Raw genomic sequence first — 22,370 nt, forward strand, 5'->3', positions numbered from 1 at the left:
TCTCTCTCTCTCTCTCTCTCTCTCTCTCTCTCTCTCTCTCTCTCTCTCTCTCTCATATGCAGTTTTTTCTTCCTTTGGAACTGACTCCCTTCTCCTGTGATCCCATGAGTGACGTCAGGGTGAGACCCTGTAGGAGAGTGTGGAGCGCAAGCTTCCCTTGTAGGTGGAAGCTTTTTACGGGGGGGAAAAACACAAAGAAGCTCATGAGAGTGTAGGACATATGTCCCTAGCAGTGGAGCATAGTGGGGAGCCTGCCTGGAGTGAACAGGCCGGGTTCAAAGTTCTGCCCTGCCATCAGCCACCTCCATGACCTTTAATGGCAGTTTAACAATTATGACCTCAGCTTCCACATCCTTTGAGCAAGAAGTTAGCTGGAAAAGCAAGGTTGGCCTTAGATGGCCCCAACTTCTTTCCAGCTAAAAACGTCTTGTCTTGAAGCATTGAATCAAAAGGATTCGCTGTATTGCCTATGGCAGCAGTGGCCCAGGCCTTGGGAGCACATCGAAAACAACATTCTCTTAGCACACCCTCCCAGACTCTGTCTTCTAAAAGTCCTTTTAAATCGCAAAGTGGAGCCACTTTTGCTACCACTTCGGCATATAAAGTCCCCTTCCTCCTAGTCCACGGAGGGGGTGGGGGAGTGGTATCAAGAGTTTGATTTGACTTCCCGCAGGGCATGGAGTTGAGGGCTACCAATTTTCAGGTTCAAGAGTTGTTACTCCAGCTTCTTGTTACCCACCATTAGGTTTGATTGATAGTATTAAACAGAAGGCAAACGGTATTTTACTGGAGCGGGAAAACGCATTCGGTTAAATAATAAGTATATAAAATGCACAGTTAGAGCTTTTGTGAAGGGAGAGATGTAATTTTGTGGTTGTGCATGTTCAGGACTCTCTTCCACATGAGGTTTTGTTGGGAGAAGTAGAATGCATTGGATCAGCAGAATGAAGCAAAGAAGATGGTCCTAGGAGGGCATGGTCTCATTCAGAACATCTTTAGAGTCAGGAGGCTGTGCAGTTGGATGCTTTGGGGGCAGTCAGAGAGAGGAGAGGGTAGAGGTCTGAGAATGGCTATACAGAGACCAATAACCACAGATACCCAGCAAGGACCACTATGGTAATGCAGATCCAGGGTTCTCTAGGTTGAGCACAGATCTTCTCTGACCACTGGATGCCTGTCATGTCTCCTGCTGTGTGGCACATTCAGAACCTACGGGCCAAGTGTTCATAAGCCTAGAAGATCTGATTGGTCCGAGCATCTGAGTCTAAGCATAGGGACCAGCTGATTTCACATACTAGCTTGTGGAACAAAGTGGGTTTTGCTAGTCTCTGATCAGGGTACCACCTGTAAAGACCCCTTTGCCTCTGACCCTGCCTTAGGAGTCAAGGTCCCAGCAGGGTCATAAAATGTATCTCTGCCACAATCCAATTTCTGAACCAGTACGTGGAGGGCCCAACTACGTCTTTCTGAGTCATGAAGTTATCCAGACAGTGACTCACAGCTTCATCAAAATGAAATCATGTTCATTTACATGTGGTGAGTCATGTTGAAAAACACTAAATTTCAGGAAATTGGAATTGTCTGGGAGAATCTAGTGACCGTGCTCTGCAGTCTAAGACTTTAATCCCTGTCAGTCCTGAGCAAGGGACTCAGGCGCTAACTCAGGTAAATTGAGAAGTAAGTTGCGACCTCTCCTGACAACTAAGATGGGTAGGGTTGTTGACTTCAAGGAATGGTTTATGAACACCAAACTCCTCTTTCCTTGATTCATAAAAGCAATATTTCAAGTTATTGAACTGGAAATTAATTTGATACTAATTTGTTCTCAGCCCGCGCTTTAATGAGCTTGTATTCCTGTGTATTTAATTAGAAAGTACACTTGATAAACAATCCATTAACAACAGAGCCTGAGAACAAATGAGTTTCAAATTTCAGAAGTCAGTAATTATTGTCACTGTGTGGTTTTTCATCCCCTCCCCCCAAATGAGAGAAACTCTAAGACGGATCTCAAAGGTGATCCTGCTTGTCCGGGAAGCCTAGACTCCAATAGCAGTTGCTATGCTGTCCTACTCAGTGTCACCTTCAGCTTTGACATGCCTGCAGGTGCCCGGAGCTAGAATCTACTCCCCACCCCAGCCTGTATAGCACAGCCTTGGAGGGGACCAAGATCCCCCTGATGCCCTGAGATATTTCAATCCAGTTACATGCATCCCTCGTGTGAGCAAATTTTTACATGACTCCCCTGAAAGTAAGGGCAGAGCAGAATCATTCAAAATCTACACAGACAGCAAGGAGGCACACTCCTATCCATGTCACCCCTCCTTGATGTTCTACTGATATCCGATATGGCTGGTTGGACAGCCACATCCCCTTTCATTCCCCTAGCTAAATTGGACCAAGCCACTGCTTATTGAAAAGGACAGTCTCATGGAGGAGAGACAGATTGCTAGGCACTCGTGCTCCTGTGTCAGCATGTGTGCTCCCTGAACTGTGTGCTCCCTCCATCAGCCACTGCCTTTGCAGTTTTCCATCTGTAGGTAATTCCTTCTCCAGCCCTGGCCTCTGGACACCAGCTGTCCATACTGCAGCATATGCAGTGAGATACTCTTCAGCAAGAAAAAGAAAGCAGAATTCATAATGGAACCTGGAAAACATTATGCTGCATGAAAGAAGCCAGGCACGGGGCCATGCATCACAGGCTTCCATTTACATAAAATGAACACAGCAAGCAAATCCATAGGGACAGAAGGGAGACTAGTGGTTGCCAGGGGTGGTGAGGAGGGACTGCTGGGTTCCAGGTGTCTCTGTGGGGTCGTTAAAATGCTCTGGAATGAGATGGTGGAGATTGTTGTGCATCCTTGTGGATTTCAGTGATGGAGGACTTCAGGTACTCTATGTACTCTAAACAGAACACCATTACAATGCTGACATGGCGTGCTTTAAAATAGTGAAATGTGTGGCATGGGAATTTAATCTTAATTGTAAAAGAGAATTAGCTCTTCAGGATATCCAATTGTCATGTAAAAGAATTGTAATTAAAAGAGTGGAACTGGCTTAGGAGTGGACAGTTGAGCATTCCTTGGTGGACTATAAAACAGAGAAGAGACATAGACATACCCTGAGTATTCCCATATGCTGTGCTTGAACATCTCACGTGCTTGATCACTAAGTCCTCAACTGCTGATACTATTGGGGGAGGCCTTGTTGTAGGAAGTGGGTCACTAGGGGTAAGTCACTCTCTACTTTTTTGTTGTCATGGAGAAGCAAGCAGCATCCTTCTCCCACTGCCAAGAAGTCCACTATGCCTCCCCTGCCACAATGGACTATGAGCTGAAAGGAATCCTTTCTCCTTGAAGTTTCTATTAGGTATCACAGCAACAAGAAAAGTCACAAACAGCACATGACAGAGTGTTGGGAGAAAACTGATGAGCAGTGGTGATTAATGGCTGGTGTGAGCTTGTAGGAGACGTTGTAGACTAGCCCTGTACTTCCAGGTTGTAAATAAATCCTGAGTAGATTAAAGAGCTACCCTCAAGACTATGTAAATAGAAGAAAATAAAAGGTATGTACCCGTGACCTCAAAGAAAACTGCCTTTAGTAATAGAGTAAATTTAGAGGGTGGAAGAGACTCAAATTTATAAAGCCAGAAACTCTGGGCAATAATAGTCAGGTTCAAAGAATTTTCTTGCACAGCAATGGGGGTAAAATATTAACATCCTGAATCTATATAAAGAGCTCTAAAATCAGAAAATAAAAAGCTCAAACAGCACTACCATTACCTGTCTCCATGCAGCCTTCCCACGTCCCTTCATCCTTTGCCTTTCAGATGACCCAAGGATTTTATCCTCTTGTGTTGTTGAGATGAAATTATCTTAGCAAATTTCTCACAACATCATGGGTTTTCCTTTGTTACTCAAACCCATCTGGTGTTTGTTTGTTTGTTTGTTTGTTTGTTTTTAATTGATAGTGGTGGTAATGGTGGTGTGTGTGCACATGAGTTTATGTGTACCACATGCGCTCAGGAGTCCATGGAGGCTGGAAAAGGGTATCAGATCTGATTCCCTGGAACTGAATTTCAGATGGTTGTGAGGTACAGAGCCAGTGCTGGGAACCAAACCGCCATCTTCTTCATGAACAGCAAAAGCCACTGAGCCATCTTTCTAGTCCTGGTTGTTTTTCTTAGCAAAGTTAAGATTGTCTTTGTGTATGACTGTCATCACCAGGAGTAAGGCACCTGTGAGGTGACATGAGCATGTCAGAGGCAGGCTGAAACCTGATTGTCACTTAGAAGAGGTGATCCTTTTCCTACAAAATGTTGGTATGTTGCTGGCATTCTGGAGGCCTGGGTGAGGAGTGCTGGTATGAGCAACCATTCCTTGCCAATCAGCTGTTTAATTGGAACTGTGACTCAACCTTTTTTCACCAGCACAATTAACCTTGAATCTGGACAGAGATCTGTCTTCCCAGGAGGCATCTGTGCTGAAGTTTCTTTGGGGGATGTTACTAGTATCCTACAGAGATATTTTTTTTTTCTCCTGAGACTTCCCTCAGTGATCTTCCTGCTGAGCTGTTTATAGGTGACTCTGTGAGATCTCTTCTTTGATTCTTCACGAGCCCTGTCTGCTGTTGAGCTATAGAGTGAATGTGGGCATGGGTTCTGTTGAGTTGTGAGTCCTGTGTCTGTTGCCCCATGGCAGGGGCATGGGAATTTGAGTTCATGCCACACAGTGCAGGGCAGACATCAGGCTGTGAGAAGCCACAGAGCTCCACTCCAGGGATGGGGAGAACATAGTCTGGGGCCCCATGGGGTCCAGAGCTCTTGGGGTGGGGATCCCTGGGCCCAGAGGAGACTGGAAACTGACTGGTCTCAAGCCCTTGGGCTCTCAGTCGACCTGAAGCTGAAGGGGTGAGAAGAAGAGGCTCCAGCTGCATCCCACAAGAAGGAGACTCTTGGTCACTGTGATTTGCTTGGCTGGGTCATGTCTAGCTTGGCTCGCTCACTTGAATTGGTGGAGTCTGTGGCTGGAAGTAGAGAGGTTATCGGCAGGAGATTAGAAGGCAGCTTGGCAGTTAAAGACCATCTCCACGGTTCCCCCACAGTGGGCCTGAAAAAGGAGAGGTAGTCCATGGTCTTAAATGTTTATTGTCATGGCAGAAAGTGGATGAAGCTATACCCCATGTTCTCAGGGTGGGCCTGAGGTTAAATACCTTTTTCGAGGAGAAGGGTCTGGGAAGGAATGCTTAATTGGCTACGCCCTCTGTCCTTTAGGTAGCTCATGAATATGGAGATGTCTGAGGCTCTGAAGCCTGTAGTCACGCCCTCTACCTGTGCTATGTGACTGATGGCCACAAACCTCTCTTTGGGAGGGACTGTAGAGGGCTGTAGCTATGTGAAAGGGGACACGAGCACAGGAGTAAGGCCAAACTCCTTCCATCCCTGGAGGGTCTCTGGGGGTCAAGGCCTACTCGACCAAGTACCCAGCTGGCTCTCACAACCCACCGCCCCACAGTTTGCTCTGCTGTTCCTAAGCTACCCATTCAGGCCTGGGTTTAGTGACTCTCACAGTGTGCTTAAATACCCCAGCGTTTCCTCGGCTCATTACTGGAGACAATTTACATGAGGGTAAACCAGGGGTGTCGGTGTGATTTGTTCTGCTGCTGCATCTTGTACCACAGTGGGCATTAGAGCTCTCCTGGAGGGATGACAGACATGTAAGAGTGGAGGCCGATCAGGCATGTCCAAACCCTTCTGATAGTCTCTAAGCAGGTCTGATTCTCTAACCAGAGACTTGGGCAAGTCTCATTGGGCTTAACATTGAATGGTAAGACGGCCTGTATCATACAGTATAACATGTCCTATAGCTAAAGCAAGGAGAGGGGATTAGAGGAACCTGGATTGATTGGTTGATTGATTGATTGATTGACTGATTTTTCCCTCTCTCCCTTTCAGGATCATTGTTACTACCATGGACATGTACAAGGGGATGCTGCATCAGTGGTCAGCCTCAGTACTTGCTCTGGTCTCAGGTAAGTGTATATGACCACTGAAGCTCCAATTTAACCAACCATAGACCACCCCTGTCTCTGCACTCACTTGAAGACCCTGAGAGAAGACCATGTGGACTCACAACACAGGTGCTCCTCAGCCTTGGGACGAGGCCTGCATAGCTACTTCCAATAATACAGCTGACCCAGGGTCATAGCTTCTCCTTCATTTTCCCCCTCTTTAAATTCTGTTCTCAAGCTGGGACGTTGGGGTGGGCATCTGAGAACCACAGAACTAGCTGAGTTTTGGCACCCAAGTGTGGGCTGGGGATGAAGCTATGGCTCAGTGGTAAACATGCCTAGCTACACAAACCCATAGATCCAGTCACCAACACTGCCAGAAAGTGAAGAACACAGACATTGCATGAAGAATCTTCTGTGTTTATGGCCATGATGCTTAAAATCTCCAAGTGCTAAGAGATATGGCATTGTTTATTAATATCATAGGATCTTGCTTAATCAAAACAGATTTAATCCCTGCTTCTTACTGGGAAAGAGTAAACACTAATTTAACATTGACCATGTGAAGTTGATCTCACGCCCACCTGGGCAGGTTTTTCCTGATGATTTGTGGATGAGAGTAGGAAATGATGACCTTCTGTCACTCTGGAATTACACTCCATCCTTCCAAGTCAACCAGTCACTACTGGAGAAGCTACTTGTCTTGACTTTTTTTTTTTTTTTTTTTTTTACTATATTTGTGTGTTGATTTGTGAACTATCATTTGGCCAGGGCACCAGAGTGAGGCTCTGTGGGAGGGAGGAGAGAAAGACCTAGAAACTTTACCAGCTTAAATGACAGGGTGGGACTGTATTTTATATGTCTATAGTAACTGCCATCTCTGTGAGTTCTGTGAGAATGTGGGGAGAATGAGACTCACATTACACACATGCCACAGACTACAGACACATAACAATACAACACACACACACAAATGAACATTTAATCAGTAGCTTACACACACACACACACACATACACACACACACACACACACACACACACACACACACTGTATTGCTTTACACATCTTTGACATGGCATTTCTGGAATACCATTGAGTTTCAGTGTTTCTCTTGGTCTAAGAAAGGAAGGTGGTGTCTTGTTTTTATTCACTTCTCTCTGGTTACTCATTTATTCATGGGACACTACCCTGCCCCCAGTACTATTCTAGGCCTTAGGGATAGCACAGTAAATAAACTGTGTTCCTGGGAGAACACCTGCTAAGAGGATGCAATGGACAGAGAGTGGGTGACAGAAGCCATCATGGAGAGAAATCAAGCTGATAAAAAGGACAGGAGGGGAGGAAGTAGTCCAAGATGCAAAGATGAAGGCTAGGCACAAACATTGCAGAAAGCAGGAAATAGCATGCATACAGTGCTAGAGCAGAACAGCAAAGTGGCTGGCTTGGCTGAAAAAGGAGAAAGAGAGGTGGCAAAGGAAAATAACACCAGAGGGGACAATAGAAAGAGCACAGTGATGAGTTCTGACACAAGAGAGAGTTTGGGATATACAGGAGCCAGGGTTCATAGAAATCAAGATTGAGTGTGGAAAAGACACAGGTAGGGAGAGCTTGGTAACAAAATGAGGGCAAACCTTATCATGGTTTGGATAGAACAGGTCTCTCAAAGGCTTATATGTTGGAACATTTGATCCCCAGTTGGTGGTGCTGACTTGGGAGGTTGTGGGGCCTTTAGAGGGGCAGACCAGCTGCAAGGAGTGAATCACTGAGTTCGGGGAGGCTGGACTTTATAACCCTTCACTGCTTCCAAATGACCTCCCCTTCTCCTCCCCAGTAGACCCAGTTCTAGGCCACTCCCATCATCTGCCACGAGAGTATACCCTAAACCATGAGCCAGAATAAACCCTTCCTCTCTTAGATTGCTTCTTGTGGGATATCTGATCACAGCAACCAGAAAGGTAGTCTTGGGGTGACAGTGAACATGTCATTGAGGGTAGGTAGGCTGAGACCACTGGTTGAAACACAGTAATCAGGCAGCAAGCCAGCTGTGGGACCATGGACATCTCATTTACCCTGAGCTCCATCCTCCTGGGTTAAAGTCAATGGGTGTGAAGAAGAAAAAGATGTCTTCAAACTGGCTTGAAGACAAACAACCTGATGGGAAGGCAGACCCTGGCCATTGAAAAGTTCAGAGGGCTTCAGGCAAGGTTGGACCTAGGATCTCAAGTAGTGGTATCAGACTTGATTTTCTGTCTAACTCCAGCTTTGACTTTCTTCTGTGCTGGTTTATTTTAAGATAGTGTCTGTCTGTCTATTTGTTTGCCTGTTTTTAAATTTTAAAAAGATTTTGTTTATTTTTAACATTTATTTTTATTTTTGAGATTATAATTAATTACAGTATTTCTCCCTCCTGTTAGTCTCTCTAAGCCCTTCCATAGTCACCCACATGCTCTCCTTCAAATTCATGGCCTCTGTTTCCACTAATTTCTAGTGTATACATCTATGTATATACATATGCATTCATAAATATAACCTGAGACAGTGTTTTAGCTTGAAAAACCACACAAAGTCCCACAGAGTAGGTGACTGAGACTTCCCACAGCCCAAGAGGCTAAGTTTAGGATCAAGGTGCTGACATGATATGTTTACTTCTGAGAGCTCGTCTCAGGGCTTTTGTTTGGCACTGTCTTGAGATACACTCACATGACTACCTTCTCTGTGTGTGGAGACAGGAAGCTCTTGTGTTGGTCCCTTTTGTGAATCCTTCCTGTGACTCTGCCCTCGTGTTCTTAACCAAACTTCTTGTCTCTCAGAAAGCCCCAGTTCTAATACTACCACATTGGAGGCTATGTGAATTGTTGGTGCCAGGAACTGGCACTTAGACAATAATGAACACAGTTTAGTTTTTGTCATATTGAGTTATATTCTTCTGGCAAGAAGCTGCTGGCATTAATAAGCTTATATCCTGAGGGGGTGGGAGTGGAAGCATGAAGACCTCTCAAGTTCAGCAAATGTCTCCCAAGTGCATCTTAATTGTACTTACTGGTTTGTTGCCCACCCCTGGGAGAATCACAGTGGGACATGAATAGATATTCTGGCCCAAACATTATGTATTTAGTTTTGCTGACACAGGCAAATAATAGGGAAGGATTGGCAGCATCAAGCGCAATGGTGAACATTAGCAAGAAGGACAAAGGGAAGCCAGGGATGCTGAGCATGCCATGGTGGATCAACACTGAGATCCTTGATCAGTGGGGGCATCCAGTTGTCAGGAGGTCTCTATGAAGACATCAAATTCTAGATGAATGCCAAAAACAATGTAGACACATTTGATAAAACAGTTTATGATCCAGTGACTACAACTATCTAGAACTACTGGGCTGGGGATTCCCAGAGTAAGATTCTGATGTGGGACCTCTCCTGGGGGCATATAAAGAAATATGTATGTACCCTAGGTGGAGAAGACATCCATAGGCCTGAGAAAGGCTTCTACCCCTGTAAGTTGCTAGTCAAACGGATGTGTATCTTGGGGTTACTCACAGGAACATGGGTGGCACCACAGGGAAATCCTTTGTGCAACTTATAGATAGCTACTACAAAAGAGTTTCCTAACCCGTGGCCATTTCCTTACCTGTCTTGATTTGTTTAGCTTTACCATTTTATTTCTTGAGACAAGATCCCACATGACCCAGGGTATCCTAGAACTTGCTATGTAGCCAAGGCTTGCTTGAACTTCTAATCCTCCTGCCACTGCCTTCCTAGTGCTAGGATTATGAACACATGCCACTACACCTGGCTTCTCTTATCCACCTTTAAGCCTTGTGAGTCCCATGACCCTTCCCGTTTCTCCATGAGGAAGTACTGATAGCAGTTATCATACCCAACCCAGAGGAAACAGCTGCACAACACACCCTAAGGGAGCAAGCTTCCCCAGGTACCTGCCATGCCAGCTACCACATATTTCATCCTTCCTGCACTGCCCACTAAATGTCTGTTCCCACAAACTGCCTGAACTCTACAGACTCCTAGAAAGACACAGATAATCCTCATATAGCAAAGTCACTCAGACACAGCCGTGTCTGCATCCACACCCACCTCCCATTCCCAGCTCCCAGAAAGCATTTATTTTCCTATCACTAGCCACAGACTCCCAGAACTGGCTGAGGAATGTTGTGCAGTCACTGTGACTGTGTTCCTGCCTCACTCCCTCTTCCCAGATCTTCTTGCCACTCTAACACAGAGCACTCATCAACAGAGAAATCACAGGCCCATTCTGTCAATTTTATCTTTTCATGAGAGAAGCAGAACTCTGTATCCAATCTACAGCTCCCTGACAGAAGAATCGATCAGGGCTGGAAATAAAGAACTGTATTTATCCGTAGTGGCACCAGCATGATAGACATTAAGATAGAAAATAGGGGTAAATTTTGTGCTAAGTGTGGTGTGTTTTGGAAACCCAAGGGCATGGAAGTATCTGAGTATCCTCAATCCTCAGAAAGAAGTGGCTTATGCAAGTGTCTCTTCATTGGCTGCCCATAATGATGGACAAAGTACATCCAATTCTGTTTAATCCATAGATTCATAGCTGTTCCTCTTGTACAATTTAGACCTAGAAACCACATGTGCACATATGTGTGTGCTTATGTGTGTGTGTGCTTACGTGTGTGTGTGTGTGTAGTGTGAGTAGATGGACTCACTCTCATATGTGTACATGTGGAGGTCAGAGATGAGCACTGGGTGTCTTCTGTTGATCTTTATCATATTTTTTGAAACAAGATCTCTTACTGAGCCTGGAACTTACTAGACCAGCTTTCAGTCAGGTCTGTCTCTACCTCCCCAGTGCTTGAGGTGTAGATGTGCAGTGCCATATCCAGTTTCTCCTCAGGTGCTGTGCATCTGAATTCAGGTCTGCATGTTTGTGTGGCATGTATTTTACTCATTGAAGGCTCCCCAGCCCTGGATGAGCGTTCTTCTTTAGCTCCATGCCCTCCTCCCTAAGGGAGCTACCCTGTTCCACCATGCTGTTCTCTAGCTGCATTCCAAACATGCTCCATGCACACGTCTTGTTGTTATCATCCCTGCCTGTCCCCTGCCTCAGCTTAGTTGGCCTTTGCAACGTCCACTCTCCTGTCAAGGCCAAATCAAAGGGACACCTCCCTTGAAGCCTTCATCTAATTCAGCTCCACCCTGAACCATGTGGACAGCATATGCTCACTCACCTCAGTTCTTACAGCACACTTTGGTCCTCCATAAATACCTGCCCATAGCCTATGTGTCCATTCTTTTCTCTGGCTCTTCCTGCCCTGTGGTAAGAGCCTTCAGTGAGGCAAACATCCCTGACACATTCTGTGTAGCCCTTGGCCATAGACTGGAACGTCCAAGGAAAGAGGCAGCACAAGATGATTTTTAAAATTTGACTAAATAAAATATTAAGGGCTAGAAGGGTAGCTCCATGATAGAATCTTGACTAGCATCCATGAAGCCCTAAGTTTGATTCCCAGCACCACAAAAAAATTAATAAAATTAAAATATCAGGATGGAAAGTATCTTAGTTAGGTTTTACTGCTGTGAACAGACACCATGACCAAGGCAACTCTTATAAAGGGCAACATTTAATTGAGGCTGGCTTACAAGTTCAGAGGTTCAGTCCATTATTATCAAGGTAGGAAACGGCAGGGTCCAGGCAGACATGGGGCTGGAGAGGCTGAGAGTTCCATCTCTTATTCAGAAGGCAAACAGGAAGAAACTAACTTCCAGGCACCTAGGACGAGGGTCTTAAAGCCCACCCCCACAGTGACGCACTTCCTCCAACAGGCCACAATTACTCCAACAAGGCCACACCTCTAAATAGTGCCACTCTGTGAGCCAAGCATATTCAAACCACCACAGGAGGTTTCTTTGTACCTATTAAATGAATATGTATATTATTATACTCCTGAAAGTGTTGTCTTGATTTTAAGGGTATAATAGGACATATATGACACCAGATTTTATTTATTAGCTGGCATCTTTGTACCTAACTCAGTACTTGGCACATGGTCACAGTGGCAGTGGTGATGAATACTTTTGTTTGTTTCACTTGTGAGTCAGATATGCACATGGGAGCTGGTTCTGAAAATCGGCCTATGCTAATATTGCTAATATTAGCTAATATTGCTGTCCTCACAGCTTATCAAGCATACACGAGGCAGGATATTACTTTTACCCATGAGTTCCTCCAGAAAAAGGGACTGAAATGAAATTTCATGCCAACTGCATTTCTATCTTATGATTGGCAGCCTGATACAAAGACCAAAATTCCTTCCTCGGGAAATCCTGCTGGCAGCAGGGCACTGAGCTAGCAGGAATAGTCTGTTTCCTCACTGGTCCTCATTGTTGTCTTACTGAGGTAGTCAGATCCTCGCTCCACTTTCCTGCTTGCCTAGGACTAATGATGAAATGGTAAGAACACCACATTAATTAACCTGCATTGTTGCCCGGTGCATTCTTGCTTCAGAGACTAAAGTCTGAATTTTTAGGACAAAACCCTAATCTTGAGGGACTATAGAGCTGATGTGTTTTCTCAGTGAAACCCCACAAAGACAGCTAACCAGTTTGATAAATTCTTCATGTCCATTCAAGGGAAATATGACAGTACTTTAAATATTTTCATTTTTATGGGACTTGGTTAGGTTTGGTTTGGTTTCTGATGGGGTCTCATGTAGCCAAATGCTGGCTTCAAATTATGCATATAATTTTGCATTCCCTTAAATGCAGCTCCACCTTCCATCTCTCAAGCACAAGGATAACAGCTAGTCGCCACCACACTCAGCTGATGTGGTGCTAAGAAGGGAACAAACCCAGGGCCTCATGCATGCTAGGCAAGCATGTCATCAATGGAGCAACATCCCCTGCCCCAGACTTGGAATCTGAAGGAAAGGCCATTGATTTTCCTGCAGCCATTCATCTCTCTTGTCTGTCTTTTTCTCCTTCTAGCTTCAATTCTCTTGTCTCTGTTCTGGGAGCCTCATTCCTCCCAAAGCAACGCTGGTAGAGGTGGGTTAGGGTGCACGGAAAAGCATAAGCCTCATGGCCATCAAACTGCTCCTACACAGAACACCGAGGCGGATACTTGGGACTGAAGAGAAAGATAAACACAGTCAAGAGGTTAGCAGAGGAAAAAAAAATAAATGATGGGTAAGAGAAGTTAAACAAAGGAGGAGTATGACATCATCAAACACCATAGGTCAGGGTTGGCTCTCCAGCTCTTCTGTGAGCTACCTGGATACCTTAGACATGGGGGATGATGACTGGTGCTTCATCTGAACAAAGATCACCACAGTAATTGGTATAATGAGGCTAGATTTCAAGGAGGTACCTACAGTCTCCATCTTTCCCAAAATATGACATATCTTCTTTAGGCCTTTCCTCCCTGTGGTATGGAGCAGGCAGCACCCTATGTTCCAAATCTGCTAGATTTAAATTCTCTACTCTGAGATTCTTCCAACTTGACGTTTATAACCAAATGTTTATGACATCCAACTTAAAACACATTGTCTCCCTTATCTAACTGGGGACCAGGGAGGGCTGTGAGAACATCACATTTCCATGGCTCAGAAACCGTGAGTGCTTGAATCTTGGACTGTTCTTTCCAGAGATCTTTACAGCTAAATGATTAATTATACCCAAGATAGTCCAAAGCAATTATTTAATTATGCTGTATCGTAGGCTGCCAGCTGTGTGGAGCAAAGGGAAGGCTTTCACCCCTGTTTCTCAACATCTGGCCTTTGGATGACTTAAAAGATAAAAGGAGATATGAGAACATTTTTATGACCAAGTAAAAGTTTCTAGAACTTTCCACTGAGTAGAAAAACTTTCAGCAGTTGGCTTCTCTCGAGCGATTAGAGCATTGTGCCATGTTTCATTCTCAGTCCCCAGATGACTGGAGTCAACACAAGAAGCAAGGGGGACTTGAGTCTAGCCAAATCAGAAAGTCATTGAGAGACCACTCCCCCAATAAGGTAGAATTCAAGAAAACAGCCAATGTTATTTAATTCCAGTGTTTCTTTATTAATGTTTAAGTATCTAAGGGTGAAACTAAGACATTATAGTCATTCACTATTATTATGTTGGAGTTAATCCGTAACTCAAGATCTAGAGGTATCCATCTTATAAAGTGGGATGAGCCTGCATTTGGGACATATACACTTAAAATTCTGTTTTCTCATAGATGATTCTCTTGGTCAGTATGAAGTGACCTTCTTTATCTCTTCTGACAAGTCCTGGCTTCAAGTCTATTTTTTAAGATATTAGAATAATAACACCTGCTTCTTCTTGTTCTCACTTGCTTGGGAGCCTTTTTCCATCCATTCACTCCAAGGTGATTTTTATTTGTACCTATAAGGTACATTTCTTGAGGGAGAAAAATAAGAATTCTGTTCTCTAATCCTGTCTTGTAATCTGTATCTCTTGATGAGTGGATTGAGATTATCCACAGACAGAGTCATTATGGACAGGTATGTGTATCACTGTCATTCTTGTTGACTGTATGGTGTTTGATGATGTCATACTCCTCCTTTGTTTAACTTCTCTTTTTTTTCCTTTTTTTTATTTAATTTTTTTTTAACATGAAATGCTTTTTTGTAGCATGTTTTACAAGGGGAGGGGGTAAGAGGGGTCAGGTGGTGGAAAAGTACAAAATCTTCTTGGCCTGTGCCTTGAAACATGTCATGGTCTATACGGTACACTGCCTTGAATTATGATCTATCTGCTATTCTTCAGAAGATATGGTACACTGCTTGAGTTATGGTCTCCCTGCTATTCTTCAGAAGATATGGTACACTGCTTTGAGTCTATCTGCAGTTGCCAAGCAGGATCTTGCAGTTGCCAAGCTTCAGGGGACATTGTGCAGGTGGGGAAAGGTAGGGGGTGAGGGTAAGGGCGAGTTTCCTGGCTTCTGGCATCTCCCCCTTCTCTGTTTAGTTAGAGAAGGCGTCTTATGATCAATCCCAACTATGTGAGTTTTGAATTTGGAAGTCTAATTATGGGGGGTCTTAGACAAGTTCACAACCCCAAAACATTGATGTGAGACGAGTCACATCGATGGTCGGAGGCTTTAGGCTGTCGACGATGGGCAATGTCAAGGGACCCCGAGGCGGGTGAAAGGAGGGTGAGAGCCCTGTCTTAGGCCATGTAGGCTGCACCCACTCCCAGCACCACGCACTCCTTTTCGGCTGCATTGGGTGGGCCCCTGGAAAGTGGACCTACAATAATCCCGTCATTGGGCTAACTCACAGCCATCCTAGTCTCTTGTAAATGTTCAAGTTACCAACCATTTGTCAGTTTGGGGTGTAATATTGTCATAAAGGAAGGCTCCCCAATATTAGCGGCCATATCAAGGGTGGCCTTGGTTTAGGAAAAAGCCAACTTTTGTTGGGGTGATCAAGAGGCCAAGCTCTCTAGCGAGAGAAACGAGGGCAAAACCAGGCATACCAGGAACCTTTCTGGAGGGCGTGGAAGTCTAGGGGTCGACCGTAGGGGGAGGCAGGGGAGCTGGCAGCTGTGTCAGTCTCCTGCGGAGTCACTTCTGGATCCTCTTCAATTTTCAGCTGATGGTAATGAACTTCAACCGTCTTCTTGATGGCAGAATCAACCTGGTTCCGAGGACAACAGGTCATGGGCAACGATCTCTGTCTCACTCAATCTTGATGTCGTGCACATGTCCTCTCAATGAGGGTCCGTCCGGAGGGGTCTGTGCCTCGAGCCCCACGTCTGAGCGCCACTTGACCCGACCAGCAGGTCCTAGTTATTTGTGGGGGCGAGGAGGACTGAAACCTGCTATTCTTCAGAAGATATGGTACACTGCTTTGAGTCTATCTGCAGTTGCCAAGCAGGATCTTACAGTTGCCAAGCTTCAGAGCACATTGTGCAGGTGGGGAAAGGTAGGGGGTGAGGGTAAGGGCGAGGGTCCTGGCTTCTGGCACATCTGGATTAGAACTTCTAACAGCAGGCATCACAGGTGATTCATTTTTACCTGGGATGTTGCGTGAGTTCAAGCTCCTGGGAGTCCCTGTTTCTCTTGGTTTTCTGGGGTTGGGTACGGCGCTGCCGCCTGTGACCTGCTCTATGCTCGGGCCCAGACCGGAAGTCGTGTTTAACTTCTCTTATCCATCATTTATTTTTTTTCTTCCACTAGCCTCTTCAGTATGTTTATCTTTCACTTCAATCCCAAGTATTCACCGTGGTGTTCTGTGTAGGAGCAGTTTGATGGTCATGAATTCCTTTAGCCTGTCTTAACCATGGAAAGTGTTTCCTTCACTTTCAGTTATGATAGATGGTTCTGCAGGTTATATTAAGCTGGGTTGGCACTTGTGACCCTTTAGATAAGAAATGCCTCATCCCAAGCTCTTGTGCTTTTATAGTTTTGATTGAAAAGTTAGCAATTGTTCTAATGGTCTTATCTTTCCTTGTAGCCTGATTCTTCTCTTTTGAAGCTTTCAGTGTACTTCCTTTGTTCCGTATTTTCTAATTTTAAAATGTAATATGACACAGGAAGCTTCTCTCCTAGTCTTGTCTATTGAGTGTTCTGTGTCCCTCTTATTTCTGGGTTAGCTTCTTTATCCCTAGATTTAGGGATATTCTTCTGTGAAATAGTTTCATCTTTTGCATGAAATTCTTCTCCCACTTTGGTGAGCATAATTTGTCATTTTTACCTGTCTGTGGTATGCCCACATCCGTGTATGTTCCACCCATACATTTTATAATCTATTATTGGCCTTGATAGGCTGATCTGCTTGTTCTATTTTGTCTCCAAGCCCAGATATTCCATTGTGACATATTCTATTGAGGAGGCTTTATACACGACTGTTCATTTTATCTCTTGTGTTTTCATCTCCATCCTAATTTCTTCAGGATTTCTTTTCTTTTCTTTTTTTGGTTTGGTTTTCGAGACAGGGTTTCTCTGTGTAGCCCTGGCTGTCCTGGAACTCACTCTGTAGACCAGGCTAGCCTCGAACTCTCGAACTCAGAAATTCACCTGCCTCTGCCTCCCAAGTGCTGGGATTAAAGGCGTGCGCCACCACCGCCCAGCTAGGATTTCTTTACTTCAGTATTACTTTACTTTCTATTTCCGGATCATGAATTGACTTCCTTACTTAGTCTTGTTTGTGCTCTCTGGGAGAATATTTGCATCCTCCACAAGCTGTATGAACATATTTACAATCATTTCTTTGATTTTTGCGACTAGAGTTTTGTCTAAGTCCTTCTCATCAGGAGCCAAGACTATCCGTGGATTGGTGTAGAAGGAGACACAAAGTCCTGATTTTTCAGATCTCTTCAGGTTTTGTACTAGGATCTTCCCATGTGATGGCAGATGGTTGACTAGGATTTTCTTTCTTCTTTTAATTCAGGCCACATCTCTTCATTCAGTGGAGAGATTTACAGTTCAAGAGAGACCAGGTTGTAGCAGAGTCCTGATGGGTGAGCTTTCCCTCCATCAAACTTGTGCAGGCACCAAGATTGATCATTAGTCCAACCCTGTGAGTTGATACTGACTGCAGGAATAGGCACTCTCTAGCAGTTAACTGACTCTCAGAGTAGAGTGAGTAGCAGGTGGCTACAAAACAGACTCTTGTTAAATAACGATTGTTCTAGTGAGTAAAGGAACCCAGATGGTCTATACGGATGTTAGTGATTGTGGGTATGAGTGGGAGGAAAAGAAATGGAAGCGAGAAGTCATAGTGAGTGGTTCATTATTATGTTGCTAGATGGGAACTAGAGAAAGGGGAGCACCCCAAACAGGCGAAAATTACAAATTACAGACACTGAAGAGGGAGAAGAATTTCATACAAAAGATGAAACTATTTCACAGAAGAAAATAACCACAGAAGAAAATCCCCAAATCTCCCTAGATTCCAGAAGCCAACCAAGATTCAAGAAGGACACAGAACACAGAATAGACAAGATTGGAAAAGAGGCATCCTGTGTCATACATAGTACATTCTTAAAACCAGCAAAAACAGAAGAGTAGGAATCCACTGAGAACACACACATAGAGGAAGAGTACAACTAATAGAGGCAAGGAGGGAAAGGGAGTGGAGAGTTAATGGTAAGTGACAGAGTGGGATAAAGATATAGACTATGATGTCATCTACCAGGTCAGCCTTTGGGCTCTAGTTGATGTAATAGGAGGAAAGGAGATGGGGAAAGAGAAAAGAAATAGGGCGAACAGCACAAGCATGGGCGATGTGCTGTTCTGCTACACTGCCTGGAGTATATAGATGAGGATTAACTAGGGAGTGGGGCTGGAAACTCAACAGAGATTGAAGAGACTGCAGTGAGAGGCCTGGATGTTGGTTTTTGTCTCCCTGGGCAGATCGCTGCATTGCCTTCCTTGCTCTGCTCTGAGCTCTCCTCTTTGTTGATTTTCAGCAGTCCTGTTCTTCTCTCAGGAGTTCCTAGCTCCAGCTCTCCATGGAGTTTTCTTAATGAGCTACTTGGCTCTGTGCTGTGAGCCCAGGGATAGCTGAGGTAGTCTCCATGTGGCTGCCATGCTCCAATTCACAGAGTCTCAGCAGGGGTGGCTGTACAGTGCCCAAAGCATTGCCTAGAGCTTGTACATGGCTCCCACTGTTTCACTGGTCCCACTGAGACATTAATGGGGTCCTGGTGGCAGTTTTCTGGGACCCAGTCAATAAAAATCTCCATTAGCTCACCTTTTGTAGGTTTTCTGGATGAGGGCTTTTAGCCCAGTTTGCTGAGAGACTGTTGGAGTTGGCTGGATTCTGCATCCATGGCAGCAGTGAATCCAGGTTCAATGTATAGGAAGTTTGTTGGTCTGGTGGTAAAGAAAGTTAGCTGTGACATTGATCAAGCAGATTCTGGAGGCTGATGAGGGAGTTATGAGATACCCCTGTTTTCTTTGTTTCCCTAACCATAATCAGTCACTCGCTCAGATTTGGCTTCTAAGCCACTGCTTCACCCAGGGTTTCTTTGTCCATGTATTTTAAAACTATACACTTTTATTTCCAAGCCTAACTGTTGGCTCACAAGGTTCTGTTTGGGTCATTGTCATTCCCAGAAGGGTGTTTATCTTATGAGTGCTGCATTTAATATCAGGGAGCAACAGATGGCCAGCATTCCTGTGGGTAAGATACATTCACAAAGCATGAGATTTGCCTAAAATTATCAGTCTTTGGAAAAACCTGTGAACAGCAGCCTGATATGGGGATCTGTCCTTATCCAAGGAAGAGAGATGCTACAATTTAAACAGTAACTTGGTTGCCTGTGGAGCTGAAAGGTCTCACTGAGTGGTGTAGCAATTGTGCCCTGAAGTTACTGTTATCCACATAGTGCGGGTGAAGAAAGCAAGTTTAGGACACTCGGGAGCCTAAACATAATAACTAGGAAGTGTCAGAGCTGGAGCTTGAACTTGGAGCCCCAGGGTGCCAGGATGCTCTTGCCCAGCTACAAGACAGAGAAGCTTCCACGGTGTTCCTCAGTTCTATAAAGGGTTTCCCATTTGATGTGCACACAAGAAGACTGGAGTTCAGATCCCCAGAATACTACAAGTAAATGCCTGATGACCATAACAGCTGTAATTGCAGCTTTGGAAGGCATGTGGTCCCCAGAGCAAGTACCACTGGTCATAGGTGACCCTTGAATTTGATTGAGAGACCCTGCCTCAAAGAATAAGGTATAAAGTGATCAAAGAAGATTCATAAAATTGACCTTTGGCCTCCATATGAGTACACACACACACACACACACACACACACACACAGAGAGAGAGATAAAAATGAACTCCCAATTGGCTTAAGGCTATCACCACATATACATCCAAGGATTGGCGCTTAAATGTTGGGGTACGGTATTAATTACTTTTCTTGTTAGTATGGGAAAATACCTAATGAGGTAATTTAAGAGAGGCAAGGTTTGCGTTGACTTAGAATGCAAGGGATACAGTCAGCAGGCCAGGAGAGCATGGCAGCAGGAGCTAGAGGCTTCTGGCCATATTCCACCACAGTCAGGAAGTACAGAATAGACAGAAAGTAGGACCAGGCTATAAAACCTCAAGTCCCACCCACCTGACCCACTTCTTCCAACAAGGCTCTGTCTCCTAAAGGTTCTGCAGCCTTCCCAAACAGCACTGAAACCTGGGGAGCACCAGTCACAACACTGGAGCTGTGGGGGGCAGGCTACATTTCACATTCAGTCCACGGTGGCTTCTCAGATAGGTCCTTTGACATGTTCATCTCCCATAGATTAAATAAGAAAACTTTTTTTAAAGCATTATAAATCTTCCCCCGTTTTTATATCTGAATCTCTTCAAAGATTTAGAAAACAGGTTTGACTAGGACAAATTATTTCAGAGCAGAAACTATATTTTTTAAAGAGAAGGGAAAGTTTCCTTTTTGAGCTAATTCAGATGCACTTAGTGTCACATGGATCTTTTTGCCAGACTCTTTTTCGTAGTAATATATCTTTGAGATTTACAAAAAAACCCAAGAAACAGAGAGGCACAATGAAGTCTGTTCTTTACTATAAAAATATTTGGAACAAGTGAAATCCCCAAACTTGGTTTTCAACCAATTTCAAAAGTGAATGACAAATACAAACCATATCAATGTCTTTTCCAACTAAAGCTTAAAAATACAAATAAGTCAGGATTTCCCCTTTTGTTTTCTCTTTCATTAAGAACTGTATCCTGGGTGCTAGAGAGATGCTTCAGTGACTAATAGCACCCAAAGGGACCAAAACTTGATTCCCAGCATCCATCCTGGGTGTCTCACAAACATCTGTAACTCCAGTTCTGGAAACCAACATTGTCTTCTGGCCTCCTTAGACCTCTCCACACATGTGTTATACATGAGCCCACATGTGTGCATGTGTGTGTGCGTGCACGCACACACACATACAGAAAGAGAGAAATAAGCAAAAGCAAATACTTTAAAAAGATCTATCTTCACCATAAATGAGGTACTGTCCTTAAAAATTAATATTTGTATTACCTTCTTAACAGGGGACTAATCGTGTTTGAAAATAAAACCTACATCTTAGAACCGGTGAAAAACACCACTGACAAATACAAACTCGTCCCAGCTGAGAACATGAAGAACATCCAAGGGCTGTGTGGGTCACATCATAACAAGTCCCACCTCACCATGGAAGATGTCTCCCCCGAATCCTCTCAAATGTGGGCAAGAAGGGTAAGAGGGAATTCCAAGTTCATGTTTCTTGAGCCAAGAGCTGTAGTAGTGTTAAGAGGTCTAGAGCAACCTCGCTGATGGATGTTGTGTGGACAGAATGGCATCCATTCCTCAGGATGTAGGGGATGGCCTGTGGAGAGTATGTTTACAAACTCAAATCCCTGCACCTTCAGAGCAAATGTAAACATCAGATCTGTTAACTTGTGACAAGTAAGGTCCCATCCTCCGGGGGGTCAGAGAATGTCAAAGTCATCAAGGGCACAGACAGCAGTGTAAAGCCAGGGTAGGGCACCCTGCTGGTCAACACAGCAATCACGGATTCCCCACCCCCTCTCACTCTCCACACTGAGGTTTCCTCATCCCACAGTGTGGGATCTCAGAAGTGTGGACAGAAGATGAACATGCTTTAGCCACCTGCATGTGCTAAGGGCCACTGAGTCTTCTCCAGTGATTTTACCAAAGTCTTGTTTATCCCTGGGCTATGTTGCTAGTGTTTACCCTTCCCTCCAGGACTGGGAAGCAGCTTGCCTTGTCTGACCTCCTGCCCTGACTCCCTTTTTGCTGTAGCATTGGAGTTGTCAACAGAGTCCGTGCTACAGGCTAATTCCTCTCACCATTTCCCGTAATACCCTGGAACAACACTGCCCTATGGTAACTGCTAGTTGCCATTCACATGGACTGTGCAGGCCACAGTAGAGCTTTGTGGGCAAGGAGTAATGTGTCTTTTCCTCCACTAGATTATAACCAAAGATCAAAGTATCAGCTTTTTCCTGTTTGTTTGTTTGTTTGTTTGTTTGTTTTTGGTGTGTGTATGTGTGTGTATGTGTGTTCCCTATTCCTACTGAGAAGAAATATGTAAAAATCAAACATATGGTGTCCCCTGTGCTAACATCTTATTGCCAAGTACAGCAAGAGTGACATGTTCTTCATATCCATCACACATTTTGTCTTTTCCAGATTTGAGCTAGACCGCACACCCCACAGTCAACATTCCCTAAAGATTATTCTTGGTGCATTTTAATCCATCCATTCTTACTCACTTTCTTTTCTTCTTTTTGCTTTCCAGCTGTCCTAGAAATTGGACAGGGCCTTGCTCATACTAGGCCAAATGTACTACTGCTGAACTACCCTACCCTTCTCAATCCTCTAAGTTGAAAGAGTAAGAGTTATATTCCATGT

General features: G+C 44.4%; 1 protein-coding gene across 1 annotated transcript in view; it reads left to right on the forward strand.

The window, feature by feature from the left end:
- Adam12 (ADAM metallopeptidase domain 12) overlaps positions 1 to 22,370 on the forward strand; it is a 277,083-nt gene that overhangs the window by 171,086 nt on the left and 83,627 nt on the right. The window contains exons 5-6 of the mRNA XM_028772568.1: positions 5,951 to 6,027; positions 21,005 to 21,191. Coding sequence (XP_028628401.1) covers positions 5,951 to 6,027; positions 21,005 to 21,191 — 264 coding nt within the window. The remainder of the gene's footprint in view (positions 1 to 5,950; positions 6,028 to 21,004; positions 21,192 to 22,370) is intronic.

Source organism: Grammomys surdaster, unplaced genomic scaffold (assembly GCF_004785775.1).
Source record: "Grammomys surdaster isolate TR1022 unplaced genomic scaffold, NIH_TR_1.0 214, whole genome shotgun sequence".
Taxonomy (NCBI): Eukaryota; Metazoa; Chordata; class Mammalia; order Rodentia; family Muridae; genus Grammomys; species Grammomys surdaster.